This window comes from Gracilinanus agilis, chromosome 1, assembly GCF_016433145.1.
Source record: "Gracilinanus agilis isolate LMUSP501 chromosome 1, AgileGrace, whole genome shotgun sequence".
Lineage (NCBI taxonomy): Eukaryota > Metazoa > Chordata > Mammalia > Didelphimorphia > Didelphidae > Gracilinanus > Gracilinanus agilis.
In genome coordinates this window covers 618,444,118-618,464,213 of record NC_058130.1, presented here as the reverse complement: position 1 = coordinate 618,464,213, position 20,096 = coordinate 618,444,118, and the positions used below count along the sequence as shown (strand labels likewise).

The window sequence follows — 20,096 nt, the reverse complement described above, 5'->3', positions numbered from 1 at the left end:
AACCAACCTTTGTCTGTTTTGAATTTTTAATCTCCCTACAGTGACCTGGTACAGTGTTCTATAGTGCTTAATAAATGTTTGGATTGATCTTAATAAAAGTTTATCATTTTGAGCATGCTTTAATTTTATTTTAAATAGCATGTAACATTTACCCAGAGTCTCAATAATCATTTTAGCTTGGAAATTATTTCTAAAGCAGGGCAGTCTGGTGCTAAATAGAATCCTCCTCAGAATGTTTTTCAGTGTATTTAGAATTACAAAGAAAAGCAATTATGTTAAAATATAGTTATCAAGATACTTTTTAAAAGCTCATGGATTCCAGGCTAAGAATCTCTTCTCTAAAGTATCTTGAATTGGGTATTGGAAAGGTACCATATTTCTAGTTTACATTTTTATGTCAATTTTAAAAGCAAATTTGATAATATTTAAGTCATCTTTCCTATCATTTTTCTTTATCTAATCCATTACATTTAGCTGTAGAAGCTTCTAAAGTCCTTGTGCCTATTGTAAAGTATTTCCTTTTTATTTATATTGACTTTTAAGTTCTCAAAACAGTTCTATTCAACAAACATTTATTAATGTTAACTTTATATGTACAAAGCACTTAGAATGAGTGATTCAGTGGACTAGATAATTAGTGACTTGGTATTTTAAGTTAATTGCTGTCATTTAAAATTTTTTTCCTAGACTTTCTATAGGAGATGAACTCATTTATTCAACTCCATTATCCATTACTCTCAAGGGATCTTTTTTTGGGTAATTTTCCTGAAACGATCACTTAATAAAAACATTTCTGTGAACAATACATTTGTTATTTCTTTCTTAATGAATTAGCAGAAATTAAGAGAGGAAATTATATTTCAGTTTAAAAACTTTTATTTCAATAGCTATTTTGGGACAAATAATAAAGGAAAAAACATGACAAATAGGAATATCAAGGGAAATAGAAGGAATGGGGAACAAAGACTAGAAAGTTAAAATGAGCATATCCTTTACATATAAGACAACTAGATTTGTATCTTTTGGATGAATTAATCTATAATGTACTTTTCACTGAAACTGGCCCCAGCCTCTCATAGGTAGACCCATTAAGTAATCACTGCGATTTAGCACAAGCATGTCATTACTTTGGGGCTAGACTTCAAATCATTCTGGGACCTTACAGTTATTCCACCACTGTTCAGGCATCCCTAATCCCCTCTAAGTTGTTTGGACTGACTGGCCCCTAGGAGAATCCCCTCTAAGTTGCTTGGACTGACTTGGCCCCAGGAGAATCAGTTAGCATGACCTGTCCCTATTCAGACGCATGCCAAGTATTCTTGTCTGCCAAGAACCACATCAGAGTTTCTGTCTGGGGCACATACATCCAGCTTATGTACAACAGTACCAGTGCATTGTTTAGAATTATATGACCACTGAAGTCCCTTTTAATCCTGGTTGAATCTGTTATCTGTCACTAAGGAAACCAGTCTCCCTGCCCCCAGTCTGGCCTTCTGTATCCCTACTCCATATAGCTGCCAGAATAATATTAATAAAGGCTGACACTTCTGAATCAAGAAGCTGCCTCTAGATTAAAAAAAGAAATTCAGTTTGGCATCCAAAGTCCTCTTCATCTGTGAAGGATAAGGGTCCAAGCTATCCTTTTAGGTTTATTGGAATGCCCTTCCTCTTTACCTCCTTAGAAAAGTATCCTTAGCTTCTTTCAAAGTTTTCTTCAAACAGCCAACTACAAGAAATTATCCTAATTCCTCCCTGCCCATAGTTGTCAGAGCTTTTTAACTATTTTGTATTTAGTTTTTTTTATGTATATGTTTCTACCCAGTAGAATTTAAGCACTTGTGAATAGGAGCTACTTTATCCTTATATTCTCGGTGACTAAGACATACCCTGGCAATTAGTTGGTGCTTAGGAAATACTTGTTGAATGAGTAAAGCAGTGCTCTGGAAGTCTTATTCCATTGGGAGTCTGTTACTGATCCCTAACTCCCTGTCATTCAATGCCTTTTTAAGAGAATAGATTCAAAAGGGAAATATTAATCCTTGTGAAAAAAAAAAGATTGGTAATCACAGCAATCTATAAAATAGCAATTTTTGTCATGTTAAATTTACACTAATTTTCTTTTGTGGAATTGGGATTGTTCTTCTAGTACCTCAATAAATTCTGCTAAAGTGGAAGTGAATGGTGTCCATCTGCATTATCAGCAAACTGGAGAGGGAAAACATGCAGTTCTGCTACTTCCTGGAATGTTAGGTGGGGAATTTCAGACTTCCATTAGAATTCTTTTGCTTGCATGTTTTAAAACACACAATATAGTTCTGTTTGCCATATATTGGTTATTCCTTTCAGCATCTCACAGAATGTTTTTGGTAATGTTCTTAGCCACAAAATGTTTTAGAAAAATATGTGTATTTCTAGAGTGTTTTAAGACTTTTTGAACACTTGATTCAACCTTTGGAAATACAGTAAAATGTTAGCTGTCCAGAATGCTTTCTGGGGAGGGGAATAGAAAATTGAGATTAATTAAATTTGATATTAAAATGATGGCTAAACCCCAAACCCTTTCAGTTCCAAACTTTGTTGAAAAATCTAAAATATTAGACTTTCTACTTTCCAGAAAGGGAATGTAATTAAAAAAGATAATGCCTCAGAACTCAGATTTTTTTAAGTGAATGTTAAAACTTATTTTTACATGTAATCAGAAAAAAATGAAAAAATTTTCCAAACATGAAAAAATAAAATTACCAATAGAATGAAGATAATGCCTCAGGATAACATAACTACACACTATATGGTGTTTCTTATGGCAGTATCTTATATGTAGAAGATAGAGTAGATTGAACTATATATACTTGGGCCATGATGGACTTTAAAATATAAGTCAACAAATCCTGCTGCCTACTAATTTTACCAGACTTCTTAGGATTTCAGGTACAAAGTTATATGAAACCACAGAAGAGCATGTCATTCTTTAATGATTCTTCATGTTTTTACTGTCATGATGACCTGAATCAGAGTTGGCAGTAGAAGATAGCACCACTTGGTGAACAGCCACTCTTGAGCTTATAATATTCCCATTCTAGAGTGATAACTAGAGCTTGGTTTTTGGTGAGAAATCACTGGCCATTGAGGCTTTTTTTTCCAAATGTGATCTGAAAAGTATCCTGACCAGATGTAGTCAGTTGCCTCTTTAAGGATTCCTTTTAGATCTTTATGATCCTTGGTGTCCATAATTTGACTCTCTAAGTTTAGGAACCAATCCTCCCAAAAGCAACATGCAGTATTTTTCTCCTTGAAATCTGGGAGGGGAGGTGGGGAGTTCTCTGGTTTCTGAATTTTGGAGCTTATTTCTAGATCCAAAACAAATTTGCTAAGCCTTGCCTTAAAACTGATTTTTTATTTCGATATGCCATTCTTCAAATTCTTTTACAATAAACCTATTAAAAGGGGGGGAGGAGAAGAACACATTTGAAAAAAAATTTACTTTTATGTAGTGCTTTAAGATTTCCTAGGGGAAACTAGGTGGCTCAGTGGATTTAGAGCCAGGACTAGAGATGGGAGGTCCTGGGTTCAAATCTGGACTCAGATATATCCTAGCTGTGACCCTGGGCAAGTCACTTGACCCCCATTGCCTAGCCCTTACCACTCTTTTGCCTTAGAGCCAATACACAGTATTGATTCTAAGATGGAAGGTAAGGGTTTAAACAAACAAACAGATTTCCTAAACATTGTCCTCACAACATTCCTTTAAGGTTGATTCTGTATTATATTTTCCCTACTTTTTGGATGAGGAAAATGAACTCATAATCTAAGTAACTCGACATGTTAAAATAGCTAGTATCTAAGATTGACATTCAAACTCAAGTCTTAATGATCCTGAGTTCAACATCTTTCCTATATGTTCATCATTTTTCAAGTATTTGAATGGCTATAATGTAGAATAAAGGTTGAGCTTGAATCTCTAATTCTAGAAGGCAAGACTACTGGGTAGAAACTAGAGGGAACTAGATTTTGGTATATGTAAGACAGAGCCTTCTAATAATTAGAATTTCTAGTTTGGTAGAAAAAAGCACTAGATTTGTAATCAGAATACAGAGATTCAAAAACAGTGTTCATTGTACAAAGGAAATAGTATTGACTCTGTAGTCAGAACCTGGGATCCTATCCCTCTTCTGATACTCTCTTGCTAATTTTGAGCAAGCTATTTAGCCTCAGTTTCTTCAATTCTAAAAGGAGGGATGTTGTATTAGATGGTTTCTAAGGCAGCTCTAAATCCTATGATCAAAAGGAATAGGCTGCCTTTTGAGTTAGTAAGCCCCTTGTATGTATTCCAATTTCTGGGATATGTTATGTAAGAGAATCTCACATTCAACAAAAAAATTAAGGACCCTTCTAAACTAAAATTCTGTGATTGTTCCCAGCACTGACCATTTTTTAAGATGCAACTTTGCTGCTGCCCTAGTTTTTTTGGACATCCCATGAAAGTAATCAATATTGATTTTAAATAAAATTTTGACCAGATTTAAAACCAGCTAATTGACTATATATGGCTGTATCAAGAACTAACACCTTTTTTTAGGGAGTCATTTTGAGTGGATACCAGTTAGAATACCTTGAGAAATTTTTGATATGGTTCCAAATAGGATGACAAATCACATATAATATAATGAAATATGTTTCATAGTGTAAAAAATGTAGAATATCCCCTAGCTTAGTATATAAAAAAAAAATATCCCTTAGGACAGAATCAGATCTACCAGTATAGGTTTGGTGAGGAGCAGTCAGATATAACTAAGGTTAATATGGTAGGTAGAATGATCCCATGGCACCTATGATAGCCTTTGATGGAATATTTGGATAAAATGTCCAATTCTGTTTATGGAATGGCCTTTGAGGGCTCACACAGAAATGGAATAGAGTTTTCTTTTTAATCCTTATTTGACAACAATTTGAGTCTCTTAGACTGTACTTTTTTTTTTTTTTAATTTTTTTTTTTTTTTAACCCTTGTACTTCGGTGTATTGTCTCATAGGTGGAAGATTGGTAAGGGTGGGCAATGGGGGTCAAGTGACTTGCCCAGGTCACACAGCTGGGAAGTGGCTGAGGCCGGGTTTGAACCTAGGACCTCCTGTCTCTAGGCCTGACTCTCACTCCACTGAGCTACCCAGCTGCCCCCATTAGATTGTACTTTTTACAGATCTCTGAAAAGAATATGAAAGTTGCATACTAGCCACAGGCTAGATACCCTGAATATGTAGGTGTTCATATATTAAGCATTGACAAATAGTGACAAAAGCTAAGGAAAGAGATTGGAAGTTTTGAGTTCATCCTGCTGCAAGTTCAAAAACATCTAGGTACAATTCTGTCTTTTGTTATATCTGAATTGGCTCAGCTCTCTTATTAAGAAAGCCTGAAAATGTTGCCTTCTTTAGTTTCTTAGAACTTTTTTTGAGTATTTTTACAAATTGTTACCAGAAAAAAGTAATATAAGGCTATTCCAATTTGTATGATAAAATTATCTAAATTTTAAAAAAAGAAGCCCTTCTCATTTGAAGAAAATTATCTTGTCAAATTCTTAATCATATGATTTCACATATTATACTATTGAGGAGTTTCTTATTCTGTGTAGCCACTTTAAAACTTTTTCAGGGTAAAATGATATCAGGGTTATAATTCCTGGTCTGCTTTCAGTCTGTTTCAATAATTCTAAAATATAAATAAGGCAGAATTAGTGAGAATTTAGGATCTAAGCCATTGAAGAATCAAAGAGCTGCCTTTCCCAAAATGACCATGGGGGGGAACCCTAGACCAGAAACTGTTTTACAAAAACTGTTTATCTTGACTGATTTGCAACTAGATCTTCATTTTAATGATGTTTCTGTGCCTTTTTAAAATATATTTTATTATTTATAATCAAAGTGTTAATTGGTGAGTAACAAAGTGGCTATTTTTAGGAAGTGGAGAAAGTGATTTTGGACCCCAGCTCAAGAACTTGAATAAGCAGCTGTTCACTGTAGTAGCCTGGGATCCTCGGGGGTATGGACATTCCATTCCTCCAAATCGTGATTTCCCTGTGGACTTCTTTGAAAGGGATGCAAAAGATGCTATTGACTTGATGAAGGTAATGGGATCCGGGAAGGAGGGAAAAAAAAGACTTTCTTCATTTGACCTTTGTTCAGTTCTACCTTAAAAATAGCTAGCAGGAGAGAAAGAACTGTGGGAGCAGAAATCTAGAAGGAAACATGATTTATCACTCGTTTATAGGGGTATATAATTTGGGGTTTTGGTTTTAAAAAGAGTACTACAAAAATGAATAATACGGAAATAGGTTTTGAGTGATAATACATATATAACCCAGTGAAATTGCTTGTCAACTCTGAGAGCAGGGAGGGAAGAAGGGAGGGACAACAAGAATCATGTAACCATGGGAAAATTTTTTTAAATTTAATTTAAAAAAGAATAGCTAGCAGGAAGCAGCTAGGTGACTCAATGGATTGAGAGCCAGGCCAGAGATGGGAGGTCCTGGGTTCAAATTTGGCCTCAGACACTTCCTAACTGTGACCCTGTGCAAATCACTTAACCCCCATTACCTAGCCCATACCACTCTTCTGTCTTGGAACCGATATCTGAGGTGGGTTTTTATCCAGGTCTTCCAAGACAGAAGTTAAGGGTTTAAAAAAAAATAGCTAGTTGCCTATACTCAAACCACTGAGGATAGATGATCTCTGTTACTTTCTAAAATATGACTTGAAAGCCATTTCACAACCTCCATTGGTGGTCAGTTTAATCACTCTTACAATATTGATCTTTCAGTAGGAGTCTTTAGTTATAAGCTAAGCTCCTTTTCTCTAGTTCTGTCCTTTAGAGATAGAAAGAAGCATCTGTCATGTCATCTGACATAAAAGAATTCTTCTTATATTTGAAGATATTGTGAAACATTTATATATTTTTCTGGGACCCAGGGTACTATTACAAATAGTGAAAGGATAAAAAATGAAGGAATATAATAAACATAACAATCTTGTCTGCAGATATCTATTCTAAAAAAAGAAATCTGCCTTTTAAATAAAATGGGCTTCATTCTAATAATTAGTATAATGAAGAAACTTTCCTCAGACCCAGTGTGATTAAGTATAATAATTGTACTTTTTTGATTGTTAACATTTTCCCCTTATTTGAATCCCTTCCTCTGTTTATTTTTAGAGTATTTTCTTTGTTTCTACAAAAGGCCATCCACAATAGGTGCTTCTGCTTCCTTTCCTTGTACTCTCCTAACTTTTTGCTATCTGGTTTTTAACTTCGTCTTTCAACAGAAACTGCTTTCTCCAAAATTACTATTGATCTCCTAACTGACAGATCTAATGGTCCTTTTTAAATCCTAATCCTTCCTGACCCTGGGAAGCTACTAGTTAGAGCAGGAACTGATTAGAACTTTGGGCCTAAAATTGGGAAGACCTGAGTTCAAAACTAGCCTCAGACACTGGTGTATGAACATGGGCAACTCATTTAACCACTGATTTTCTCAGATTCCTCAACTATAAAATAGGGATAATATTAGAACCAGCCTCAAAGATTTGTTATAAAAATCAATAAGATAATATTTGTAAAACACTTAATCTTTTGCTTGATTCATAGTAGGTACTATATAAATGCTTGGTCTTCCTTATTCCTTCAGCTCTGTTGGCCACCCTTTTACCCTTGATTTGTTCTCTCTAGGTTTTCATGACTGTTCTCTCCTTGTTCTCCTTTCTGTCTGACCACTTCTCTGTCTCCTTTGCTAGCTCTTCACCCACACCATGCATGCTAACTGTAGAAATTCCCTGAGGGTCTGCTCTGTGCCCTCTTCTCTCTTTAACTATTTTACTTGGTGATCTTATCAGCTCCTATGGTTTTAACAATCCTCTCTCTACAGATGATTCTCAGATCTTTTATCCAGCTCTATCCTCTTTCCTATTAAGTCTCGCCTCTACACTTGCCTTTTAGACATATTAAACTGGATTTCCTGTAGATTATCATCTCCCCTAAGACCTTTGCTCTTCCTGACTTTCCTAATACAGTTTTGGGTACAACTATCCTCCTAGTCATCCAAGGCTCAAAGCCTAGGTATCATCTTTGAATCCGCACTCTCATCCACCATATCCAATCATTGGTCAAATCCTGCTTTTCCATCTTCATAACATTTCTCATATATGCCCCCTTTTCCCTCTGACACTGCCATCACTCTGGTGTAGGCCTTCATACCCTCATAACTAGATTATTGCAATAACCTGTTAGGTTTTTCCCTGCCTCAAATCTCTGCCTACTCCAATCCATCCTCCACTCAGCTATTAAATTGATCTTTCTAAAATACAGATCTGACCATATTGTCCTCTTCTTCTCCATTCATTTAATCCCAGGGGCTCCCTTTTACCTCTAGGATCACATATAAAATCCTCTGTGTGACTTTCAAAGTTCTTTATAAGCTCACCTCTTCCTGCCTTTCCAGTCTTACATTTTATTCCTTTCCAGGTACTCTGTTCAAGTTACCCTGATCTCCTTACTGGCAAAGAACATTATATCTTCTCACTCAGTATTCTCACTGGCTCTTATGTCTTTAACACTTTCCCTCTTAATCTCCAGCTCAGATATAGTCCTACCTTCTACCAGAAACCTTTCCCACTCTTTTTTAATCTTAGTGATTAAGATTATGCCCAATTTATCCTGTATATATTTAATTGGGTCTTCCCCATTAGTCTGTGAACTCCTTGAGAACAGAGATTATTTTTTACTTTTCTTTGTATCACAATACTTAGCACAGTGCCTGACACATAGTATCAGACCCTTAATAAAGGCTAACTGACTCTCACTTGCTGAGCTGTCACTTTATACTTAGGTGTTAAAAGGGGAAGTTTGTTACACTTTCTGTGCCAAGCAATTTTCCTACTCCCTAGAGGATGCTTAAAATTGTTTTTCCTTCCTACTTATATAGGCCAAAATGTAGAATTAAACACTCAGGGCATGTATTAACACTTTAAGTTCTATAAAACACTTTACATATATCATGACATATGGTCTTACCACAACCCTTAGAGGAGGTAGATTCTCTAGGTAGACTTAGAAAAGTTATGTGACTTGTCCACAGTGAATAGCTAATCAGTATCTGAGGTGGGTTTTTATCCAGGTCTTTCAAGGTTCCCTTTCTCCTCTCCCAAATACTTATATTGGTTCACTGAAGCACAAGGTGGGTGTGCCTGTTGACTACATTAAAGGATAATTTCCCTCTTTAGTTTACAGATGTCAATCTTTAATAATTTCTATTTTGATCCAAATTCCTCTTCTCTTTGGGCAGTAAGTGATTGAACCATTTTATTTTGCCCTTATAATTACAGTTTGCCATCCAGAGACCCAGTTTGCCAATTTTCCAACTTCTCTCTAAATATGGAAAGATTTCTTGTAAAACATTGAACCTCTTAGTGATTAAGTATTATCCCCTAGGCAGATATTTTTTTTTTGTAAACAGGCATCTAGGTCCAGACCCAAAGGAGTGTTAATGTGTATTCTTTTGCTATGCAAACTGAAACTTCCCAAAGCTTGCTATTACCAGTAGAAGCTACTCATAAACCTGACATTATAAGAAATAAACTCCTTGTCCAAAAAAAAAAAAAACCCAAACCTTGACTCAATAAAATGCTTGTTTGTTCTACACTCCTTTTCCTAAATCAAGAGAAATTAATTTCCTCTAGAGTAATTCTTTATGACCTTATCGTGTCCACTAACCTTCAACTTTCGTATATAGCCTTAGAAGCTAGGAGAGATTTTAGAATTTTTTCCTTTGTAATAGCATATATATGTAGAGAAAATATGAAATGATTGATTTTTGTGGCATATAAGTTGCCTATTAAATTAGAGTTAAAATAGAAAATTAGAATTTCACTTATACACATTATTATAGGAGGTCTCAGTCTGTTTAGATTTAAATTTTTTGAAAGAGCAAAGATTTTCCTTATAGATATTATGTTGAATGAATTCCTTTTAGCTTTAGGAATAGTCTGTGTTACATGATATATGGAATATTTTTTAAAAGTTTTTAATTTAATATTTTATTTTTTCAACTAAACACAATAAAAATCTCAAAAAAAATGTATGTTTTCCAAAATCACAATATCCAAATTTCCTTCCTTCCTTTCCCCTTCCCTAGGATGGTAAGCAATTTGATCTGAGTTATACATGTATGATCTTACAAAACATATTTCCATATTGGTCATGTTGTGAGAGATGAGGAATGTATTTTTGATGAGAATAGAATAACCTCAGGAACATAACCAATAAGAAGTACAAATGAAGGTCATTCAGGAATTCTAGAACTCAAAGAAACTAGCATTTGTTCCAGAATTTCCTCAGAAAGGAATGACTGGAATGTAACTGATGATAAAAAAAAAAAAGCTATAATCTACTCAATTGTATCAAATTAATGTTGAACATGCTATTTTGATGCTCAAAACCTCTTCCTCTACTTAAATGAATCTTTTCTTATGACTTAATTCTATGTGGTATTCCCCTTTCAAAAAAAAGTAACAGATAGCTCTTCTATTCTACACATATGGGCCTGATTTTCAAACTTCGTAATTCACAAAACCCCCAAAATACTATTTTATACTGCATCACAATGATGTATGCTTGTATGAGCAAGGATTTAAAGGGCTTTGTTTTCTGAGAACTATTTCAATAAAATCCAAATTTCTTCTTTAGTTCAGGTAAAGTACTGTGACCATTTTACTGCTAAGACTTTCTTTTAAAAATTCTTTTCTGTTCTAGCCCAGGATTAGTTACAAAGTATCTGAGCATTTAAATATTCTAAAGTAACTAGAAATTAGTAAATTTTTCTTCTTCACCAATGCAGCAGAAAGACCTCTAACTCGTACTATAAATTTTTTTTAAACCAACAACAGGCACTGAAATTTAAAACAGTTTCTTTGCTGGGATGGAGTGATGGTGGGATAACAGCCCTCATTGCAGCTGCAAAGTACCCATCTTATATCAACAAGTTGGTAATTTGGGGAGCAAATGCATATGTTACTGATGAGGATGAAATGATTTATCATGGTAGGTTATGTAAAGAAAAAATTTATAACAACTGAAGCTCTTCTCCTTTCCATCTCATTTTTTTATATACGATAATTAGTCATTTAACACCTGTGCTTCTAATTCTCCAGTTCCAAAGCGGAAATAATATCTGTATTGTAGTTTTATTTAACTAAGTCAGTGTTTTAAGTTCCCTCTGCCTTTTTTTTTTAATTTTGAAAGTATAATTATGAAAAGAAAGCATGTAGTAGTAGAAAGAAGGCTGACCTTGGGCCTGGGTTCAGTCTCTGCCTATGGCACATAATAATTGTGTGGGGTTGGCTTAACCTTTTGGTGTCCCTAGCAACTCTCTTAAACTGTAAATTACAAATGAGTTGCTGAAGAGACCTTAAAAGGTCGTCTAGGATAGTCTACTGATTCTGTAAGTAAAGAAGCAGTCCCTAAAAAGGTTAAGTGATTTTCCTAAGATCATAGAGAGCTTAAATAGGATGCTAGGATTCAAACTTGGATTCTCATTCAAAATTCAGTTCACCTTCCAGTATATCATTAAGGAAAGTATCTTAAATGAAAAGCATCTATCAAAATTGATAACAATGGACAGGTAGGTGACCAAGTGGATAGAGAGCCAGGTCTGGAGACAGGAAGTCCTGGTTTAAAAATATGGCCTCAGACACTTCCTAGCTTTTGTCCCTGGGGAAGTCACTTTACCCCAGTTGCCTACTCATCAATCTTCTGTCTTGGAACCAATATTTAGTATCAATTATAAGATAGAAGATATGGGTTTGTTTTTTTTAATGACATTAAAATATTTAGATGTTTGTGATATCATAAATTCTAAAAGCCAGTGATATAGTTATTAATTAAAAGTTTTCCTAATTTATTCATATATTTAACTAATATTTATTAAGGACCTAGAAGTCAGAAGGTCTGGGTTCAAATGTTGGCTCTACCATTTACCTGCTAGCAAGCCTGTAAGTCACTTAACCTCTCTGAAACTAGTTTCTCCATAAAAAAATAATATTGAACAAGATAGTGTCCAGAGTTCCTTTAAGTTCTGATTCTGAGTCCTTCTATGTGCAAATCACTGTGCTAGGCATTGAAGAATTAATTTTGAATTATCTTGTAGCCCTTTTTACCCCTGAAATAATCATTCAAATTGTACTTTTGGCCAAGTGATTTTAAAATTTGTTTAGATATGTACATTTAATTATATTCAAGTATTTATCGAATGCCTACTAAATCTCTAAAATTGTGCTATGTTACACACTTTTGTCAGAGTGACATAGGAAGCCTATATAGGGATTGTCCATTATCAGGATATAAAGAAGACTTTTTAAAAACTTCTGTGTTAACAGTATTCAGTGTATATCTAAACTTCTGTATCTTAATTATCACTTAAATTTGTTGTCATAGCTTAGTGTGAAGACCTGAAGAAGCAACTAAACTTGTTTTCTTAAAATGTAACTTTTATTTGTAAATTTGGCCTAAACCCTCTTATTAACAGTTGCATTGTTTTGCATCTGTGGTATTTTTTTGGCAATAAGGATAGTTTTTGTCCATTTTTTCTGTGTAGATACTGTATCCACACAGTCATAAAATCTTTGAAAAATGTAGCCCTTTAACTCAAGAGAGGATACTTAAAAGATGGTTTCTCCAGATAGCATATTCAGTCATATAAAAGGAAATATGTCTAAAACAAAGACCCTTTGGGTCTTTGTTTTAAATTATAGGTTCCTACCTGCAAGGTATATATTACAATTTGTTGGATTTTTTTTCTCCAGGCATCCGAGATGTTTCAAAGTGGAGTGAGAGAGCAAGAAAACCTCTGGAAGTACTCTATGGACGTGAATACTTAGCCAAAACCTGTGAGAATTGGGTGGATGGAATATTGCAATTTAAAGATCTCCCAGATGGTAAGTTATATGAAATGCTTGATAGAAACAATAGCAAAATAGGAAAGGTGCAATTACCGTGAATTAAATATCTCATTAAACTCTTAGAAGTAGATAAAAAACTGTCATTGACATCTAGTAATAACTTATAAAAGTCTTTCTTTTTAACATACTTTCAGTGATTTTCCAAGATAGTTTTGCCATAAGTTACAAGTCACAAATGTAAATCCCATAGTATGTATTTTACTTAAACTTTTCTTCCCTTCCTTTTGATGCTATTTCCTTCAATTAGTGGCAAAATAATTTACCTGGAAATTTTAAGTTTACCTCTGTTCAAATTGCAAAACAGAATCTCGGAAACAAATCAGCACCATGAAAAAATAAACACAACAAGGCAGGAACATCAGAATTTTTTGCTGTTTTATAAAATTTCCATTTAGGTAGAATGAAGATTAGAACTCTCATTGTTTCCACTGTTTCTGGTTATCAAAGGATGGTAAATGTGTTTCATGACCCTCAACATAACAAAGACTCTAGCAGAATTAAAATGGAAAAAAAAATTAAGTATACTGGTTTGGTAGAAATTCAATTTAATTTCATAAGTGATTATGAAATACCTGTTATGTGTCTAGACAAGTTCTGTGCCATGTACTGGAATAAAATAGAAATGAAACATAATCTATTCCAAAGGAGTTTACATTTACTGGAGGTAAAATTTATACAGAAGGAACTATAAAACAAGTTAATTTGAGTAGGGAAAGTGTATTAATAACAAAAAGTAACAAGGAAGGGCTTCTTCCAAGACTGACACCTGAGCTAAGCTTTAAAAAGAGATAAAACTTCTGAAAGGTAGAAATGAGGAAGGGCATACATTCCTGAGGGACTATTTCTGCAGATTCAAGGAATTGGAAGATAAAATGTCAAGACTGGAATACAAGTAGTTGGGTGGTTTGGCTGAACTTAGTGTGTGTATGAAGGGGAGTAATATAGAGGGTAGAAACCGGATTTTTCAGCCCACTTCACTCTACATCTATTACTCAGCTGGGTTCCAACTCCATGGAACAAGATGCTCCTCCCAGGATAAGCTGGTCACTCCTGAACTCACCAGCATGCTGCTAATTCCAGCCTTGACTGACAACGGCTCCCTCAGCCACCTCCTCCCTCTGATTGGAGGGCTGGAGATTGGAGTTCCAAAGTCCTCCCAATGCTGTCCTTTATTGAGGGCAGAAACTAGACTTTGGGGCTCACTCCACTCTGTATCTGCCACTCTCTAATTTCAACTGCATGGTTAGAAGGTAGGAGAGAGAAGATCTCAGCCATTGTGTTACCAGCATATGGTGCACTGCTGATTGGCTCTTCCTCCAAATATATTAACTGCATATCTATCTGCTGAAACCTATTTGTTTTCTACCACATTAAATAGTCTCTGCTCTGCTTTCAAGTCTCTACAACCACATCATCTCCTAACCATATTCTTCTGCATTCTGTCAGATCTCATATTTTCTCATCTCAAACTGCATATTGCTACAATATTGACCTCCTTTCTCCCAGGGAACTATCTAGTGAGTCCCTGAAAGCTTGCAGAAGGGACTACACATGTGTGTATGTGTACATACATGTAGATATGCACATATGTATGGTGAATGTATATACATACATACATGGGACTTTGAGGGAGGACTAGCACCTCACTGTGAGGGCTTGCAAAGGCCCTTTTCAGGGCCTTTGGCATCCACCTGTTACCCAACTCTCATCTGAGGTTTCCAAGAAACTATTGTAGCACAGTGGCCACACTGAAGTGACACCATCTCAGCAGATGGGCTAAACCAGGCCAAGGTTAATGGATGGACCTCAGATCCTTCAGTGAGTTAGGAGGATGTCTATCTACCCAAGCACACAGTGGATTGGAACATTTTGTTCCAACAGCCAACAAGTGCTGTGGAGCACTTAGCGCTTAGTCAAGACATCTAAGACACCAAGGGCATCCGCTGCATCCCAGGACATCCCCAGTACTATTAACTTTTGTCTTGTTACTGGATTTCAGTGACTGGAAGAGAGTCAAGCTGAAGACTGTGCAACTTTGCCTCACTTAAATCTAATTCACTTGCAAATTAAGACATCATCCTGTTGAAGTCATTGGTTCTCTTCAAAATGAAAGATGAATAAGAACAAGAACTCACACATATATGTATATATGTATGTGTATTTAATAGTGGGATCATTGATTCAGCACTGGAAGGGATCTTAGAGGCCATCTAGTCCAATCCCCTCATTTTACAAACGAGGAAACTAAAATCTAGAAAGGTTAGATGATTTGCTTAAGATTCCACAGGTAGAGCCTACATTTGAACTCAGATCCTCTGACTGCAGAATCAGTGAATGCTTGTTCCATGCAAAATGTTTCTTAACTGTACATGGTTTTAATTTCATTTCAGTGTGAGATGTAGTTAAAAAAATTTTTTTGATAAAGTCAAAAAACCTGGGAATACCTGTACTGCATTGGGATAATAATACCTACACTACTCATTTCACACTATTGAATGAACACAGTATTATTGTGAATAGTAAAGTCTATAAATGTCAAATATTATTTTTATTCCTCCACAAAAATGCTATTGTAATGACTCATTAAAGCATGAAGGTGGCCCTTGGTTCTAAAAGGCTTTTGCATCTCTGTGAATTTTTGAATGACTCTTAATTCTGTGAAGCCTCCTCCTGCATTGATAGCAGTGGTGGAAGGGGGGACAGAGAGTGGTAAGAATCTCTTTCAAAATATTAATTTGGCCTTTAATTTTGCCTAAATATGAGATACTTGTCCAACAATTGAGTTAATATATGATTGAAGGTATTGAACTCCACCTATATTAGCATTCTCACTATAAAAGAAGCAACATAGTTTACAGTTAAATGGGAGGATGCCTCAAGTCTGTCTTGTGAATCAGCATGATTTCTAATTCATTGATGTTCTATGCCTATATAAGTTGCTTTTTTTCTTTTTGCAATTCTGTTTTCAGCTGTACCAAATTTGTCTTATTCTACTGATTCAGATTTTTTATTATATTCTTTATATTGACCATCTATCACTATTATTTCTTCCTATTTTTAAAATATCTTTTCATTCTAACTTGACTTTCATGATTTTTTTGCTTTCTATAAGCTTTCTGTTTGGATTTGAGATTTTTTTAAATTCATATTCTTGCACAATTTATTTAAATATGCCATTATCCATTTAAGCATATCTTACATGTCACCTTACCTACCTTGCTTCTAGTACTTTGGTTGTTTCATTTGTTCTTTGTTATCTTGTCATTGTTTTTATTTTTGTTTCTCTTGACTTTGCTTTCTGTTGTAGTTGAGTTGATGTGTGTGTGAATATTTCTTTTTCTTCTCTTTTGGACTTCAATTTTTGGAGAGGTTTGTGACCTTTCACTTTGCTATCATGGCTAAAAAGTCAATATCATTTGTTGGCATTTGTTGCCCCTTGTCAAGTGGCCTACTTTAATAATACATGGTGAGAAAGACCCTTTTCTCTTTCTCTTTATTTTCCTTGATGTCTCTGCAACAAATGACCCTTTTTCATTTGGCATCTGTAACACTGTGTGCTCATATTTCACCTCTTAGCTTTCTGATCACAGCTTCTCCTACTTTTGCTGGTTCTCTGTCACTTTCTCACCCCTACCTCCTCTAATAAGATAAATTGTATTTGTACCATTGTGTACCATCATCATAGAAAAGGACAAGAACGATCCTGAAGCTCAGTAGGTGACTACAACAAGGATTTGGACTGAGTTATAGAGGTGGATGATACCAAAAGGAAGGTCTGGACATGGTAGGTCATAGAATCGTGGAAAATTAACCTTTCTCTGTGAAACCCAGGGATACAGAGTTTACCCTTCTTTAATTATCTAGGAACCTTGCATATGCTCCAACCATAACTAGTCTATTCATCTCTAATAGAAGGAATGTGGAGAGTATATTTTTCTCAATCTAGAATTGTAAAAGTAAGTCAGAATATATTGTGCTTAGGAAGATCTAGGCTGAATTTTCTGCTTTTTCGTTACATTATTGTGTGGCATTTTTTTGGCTCAGCTTTGGCTACCTGTTTATTTGATTTCTTTCTTATGCTGTTTGTGAAACAGGGTATAATGGGTGAACTATAATAGCAGTACCAAAGGCATAAATGTTTGGTACTCAGTTTTTAAAATACCGACTGCATGTATAGTAAGGGGATGAGGAGATAAAATGTTTAGCCTCAATATGAGCATTACAGTCATCTCTGAGTCAGCTACCAAAAAATATGCTCCCAAATCACTATATCTTATAATAACTAGCATTTAAATTATCAATATTGGTTATAGTTAGAGCATAAAATTTTCATTCCATTTGTTTTTCAGGTAACATTTGTCGGCATTTGTTACCCCTTGTTAAGTGTCCTACTTTAATAATACATGGTGAGAAAGATCCTTTGGTTCCACGTTTTCATGCAGATTTTATCCACAAACATGTTAAAGGTTCACGGTAAGTCATTCATGGCTTTAGTAATCCATTGCTAAATGTATAAAGAAGAAAATTAGAAGAAATCATAATGAGGAAAAAGCACAGTGAAAAAGATTTAGTATTACCAGCATGTTGTCTTTAAAATGTGACCTTGCATCAACCAGTAACATTATTTAGTGAGTTCCAGTTATTATGTCTAATGATGGAAAATATCCTCTTATTTATGGGTCTTGGTCTCAAAATCTGGAAGCCTATGTTTAAGTCTCACCTCTGAAAAATAATGCTTATGTGACCTTGGGGAAGTCTTTTAACTTCTCAGTGGCCCCAAGCAACTCTCCATAAGACAAGTTACAAAGCAGGAGCTGACCTGCTTTGGTGGAGGGAGTTTCTTGACTGAAGGTTCCCTAGACCAGTGAGATCACGTAGGCCAGAATAAACAAATAACAAAGACAATATGAACAATAGCAGCAACAGATAGGGTTTAACTGGCTTTAAAAAAGTGAGAACTACTTGGAAGAAAAAAAATCACTCCTTTGGAAGTCTAGCTTTTGGTACATATGGACAACAGCCACATTCTTTTGCTATCTAACTTAATAATCGTTATGGTATAAACTCTATTTCAACTTAAGTATCCATTATCTGCAACAACTAATAATGCATGTTTAAAAGGTATTGGGGGAAAAATGCACACATTAAAAGTTATTTTCTCTTAGAAATAAAAACTTTTAAGTAAGAAAAAATTGCTTGTCATGTATTTTATTTCTACACTGAGATTCTACTACTGGGAACCTCTCTTTAACATTTTCTTTCTTTTTAGTAGTATATTAAAATATCCTCTCTTGCTGACAAATGTTCTTGAGCTTCAAAATTACATTGTTTGGTACTTTTAACTTCCATAATAAATTAAATTTCCTCAATTTCTAGGTTCAAAAGAAATCAATTTTCAAAATAAATCTAATGTAGAAATTCTCTTTAGATTTAATGACAGAATAAGCTGATATACTGTACTAAAAATTCAGTTAATTTTTTAAAAGAGGAGGTCATTTTATGAATGATTTTTAAACTAAATCCTCTGAAATAACCTATGAGCCAGAGGCATCTAGGTAACTCAGTGGATAGAGCACCAGACCTAGAGTCAAGAGGACCTGGGATCAAGTCTGACCTCAGGTACTTCCTAGATGTGTGACCCCAGGCACGTCACCTAATCCAATTGCCTAGCCTTTGCAGCTTTTCTCTATTAGAATTGATACTAAGACAGAAGGTAAGGGTTTAAAAGACAGAAAGACTCTATTAGCATGTGCCATTAAAAGTCAAGAGTTGCCTTGATATATATATTTTTTAAACAGGCTGAAATAATATTGTATTGGCTATCCACCCCTCTAAGTATGGCTTCCTTATCATATAGCAGAACATAAGAACCACTCCATCAACAAACATTTATCAAGTACTTAGTATATGCCAAGCTAATCAACAGGGATACAAAGAAAGACCAAAAAAAAACAAAGTCCTGGCTCTCAGGGAGCTCACAGTCTAGTGGGAAAGATGATATGCAAACAATTGTATCCAAACAAAATACATATGAAATATCTGGGAGATAGTCTCATAGAACAGGTACTAAGACTAAAGCCTAGGATTAGCTTCTTGTAGAAGCTGGAACTTCAGCTGAGACTTGAAAGAATCCAGGCATCTAGGAGAAAGAGATAAGGAAGAAGAGCATCACAAAAACATGGTGAGGCAGCCATCAAAAGTGCTTAAGAGTTGGAAGATGGAGCATCAATGTGAGAGGAACCAATCTCATAGAAACACAGGATGGGAGGGAGGGGAATAAGGTGTAAGGAAGAATGGAGAGGTAGGAATGGGTCAGGTTATGATGGGTATTGAAAGCCAAACAGAAGATTTTATATTTGATCCTGGAGGTAAAAGGGAATTGATTGAATGTGAGGAGGGGAAAAATGTCAGACGTACATTTTAGGAATATGCATTTGACAACTGAGTGAAGGATAGACTAGAATGGGAAGAAGCTTGAGGCAAGAAGGCCAACTAGAAGCCTATACTATGGACTATTAGTCCACAAATGAAGTAATTAATCTTTACTAAGATGTGAGTGTCAGAGAAGAGGGGTGAGTATAAGAGGTATTATGAAGGTAGAAACTATAGGATTTGGGGATTTGGGGGCTTGGGCAGTGATGGGCAAACTTTTTAAAGAGGAGACCAAAGGAAAGGAAATGCTCGTTTGTCAGTCTTTCTAAGGCAACTCTTTTGAAGTTTCATTGTGTTGTATCCTACTCATTGTATTCATCAGATTAGGAATAATGTCTCACAGCCAGATAGAACATTTCAGGGGGCCAGTATCTGGCCCACAGGCCATAGTTTGCCCTTCACTGGTCTTGGGGATTGAGAATGAGGATCTGAGGATGATGACACTTGGGTTTTGAACCTGAATGACTAGGAGGGTAGTTTTACTTTTGATAGTAATAGGGAAATTAGGAAAGAGGGAGGGTTTTGGGGGAAAGATAATGAGTTCAGTTTTAGACATATCTAGACATAGAGGTCAGGAGATAGGTTAGGGCTGGATAAATAAATTTGAGAATTATCTGCGTAGAGGTGACCATTGAATCCATGAGAGTTGAGATCTCCAAGAGAAATAATA

General features: G+C 35.2%; 1 protein-coding gene across 1 annotated transcript in view; it reads left to right on the top strand.

Moving 5' to 3' along the window:
• Nucleotides 1–20,096, top strand: part of BPHL (biphenyl hydrolase like) — a 44,009-nt gene that overhangs the window by 6,313 nt on the left and 17,600 nt on the right. The window contains exons 2-6 of the mRNA XM_044668195.1: nucleotides 2,147–2,250; nucleotides 5,951–6,117; nucleotides 10,925–11,078; nucleotides 12,839–12,970; nucleotides 17,344–17,467. Coding sequence (XP_044524130.1) covers nucleotides 2,147–2,250; nucleotides 5,951–6,117; nucleotides 10,925–11,078; nucleotides 12,839–12,970; nucleotides 17,344–17,467 — 681 coding nt within the window. The remainder of the gene's footprint in view (nucleotides 1–2,146; nucleotides 2,251–5,950; nucleotides 6,118–10,924; nucleotides 11,079–12,838; nucleotides 12,971–17,343; nucleotides 17,468–20,096) is intronic.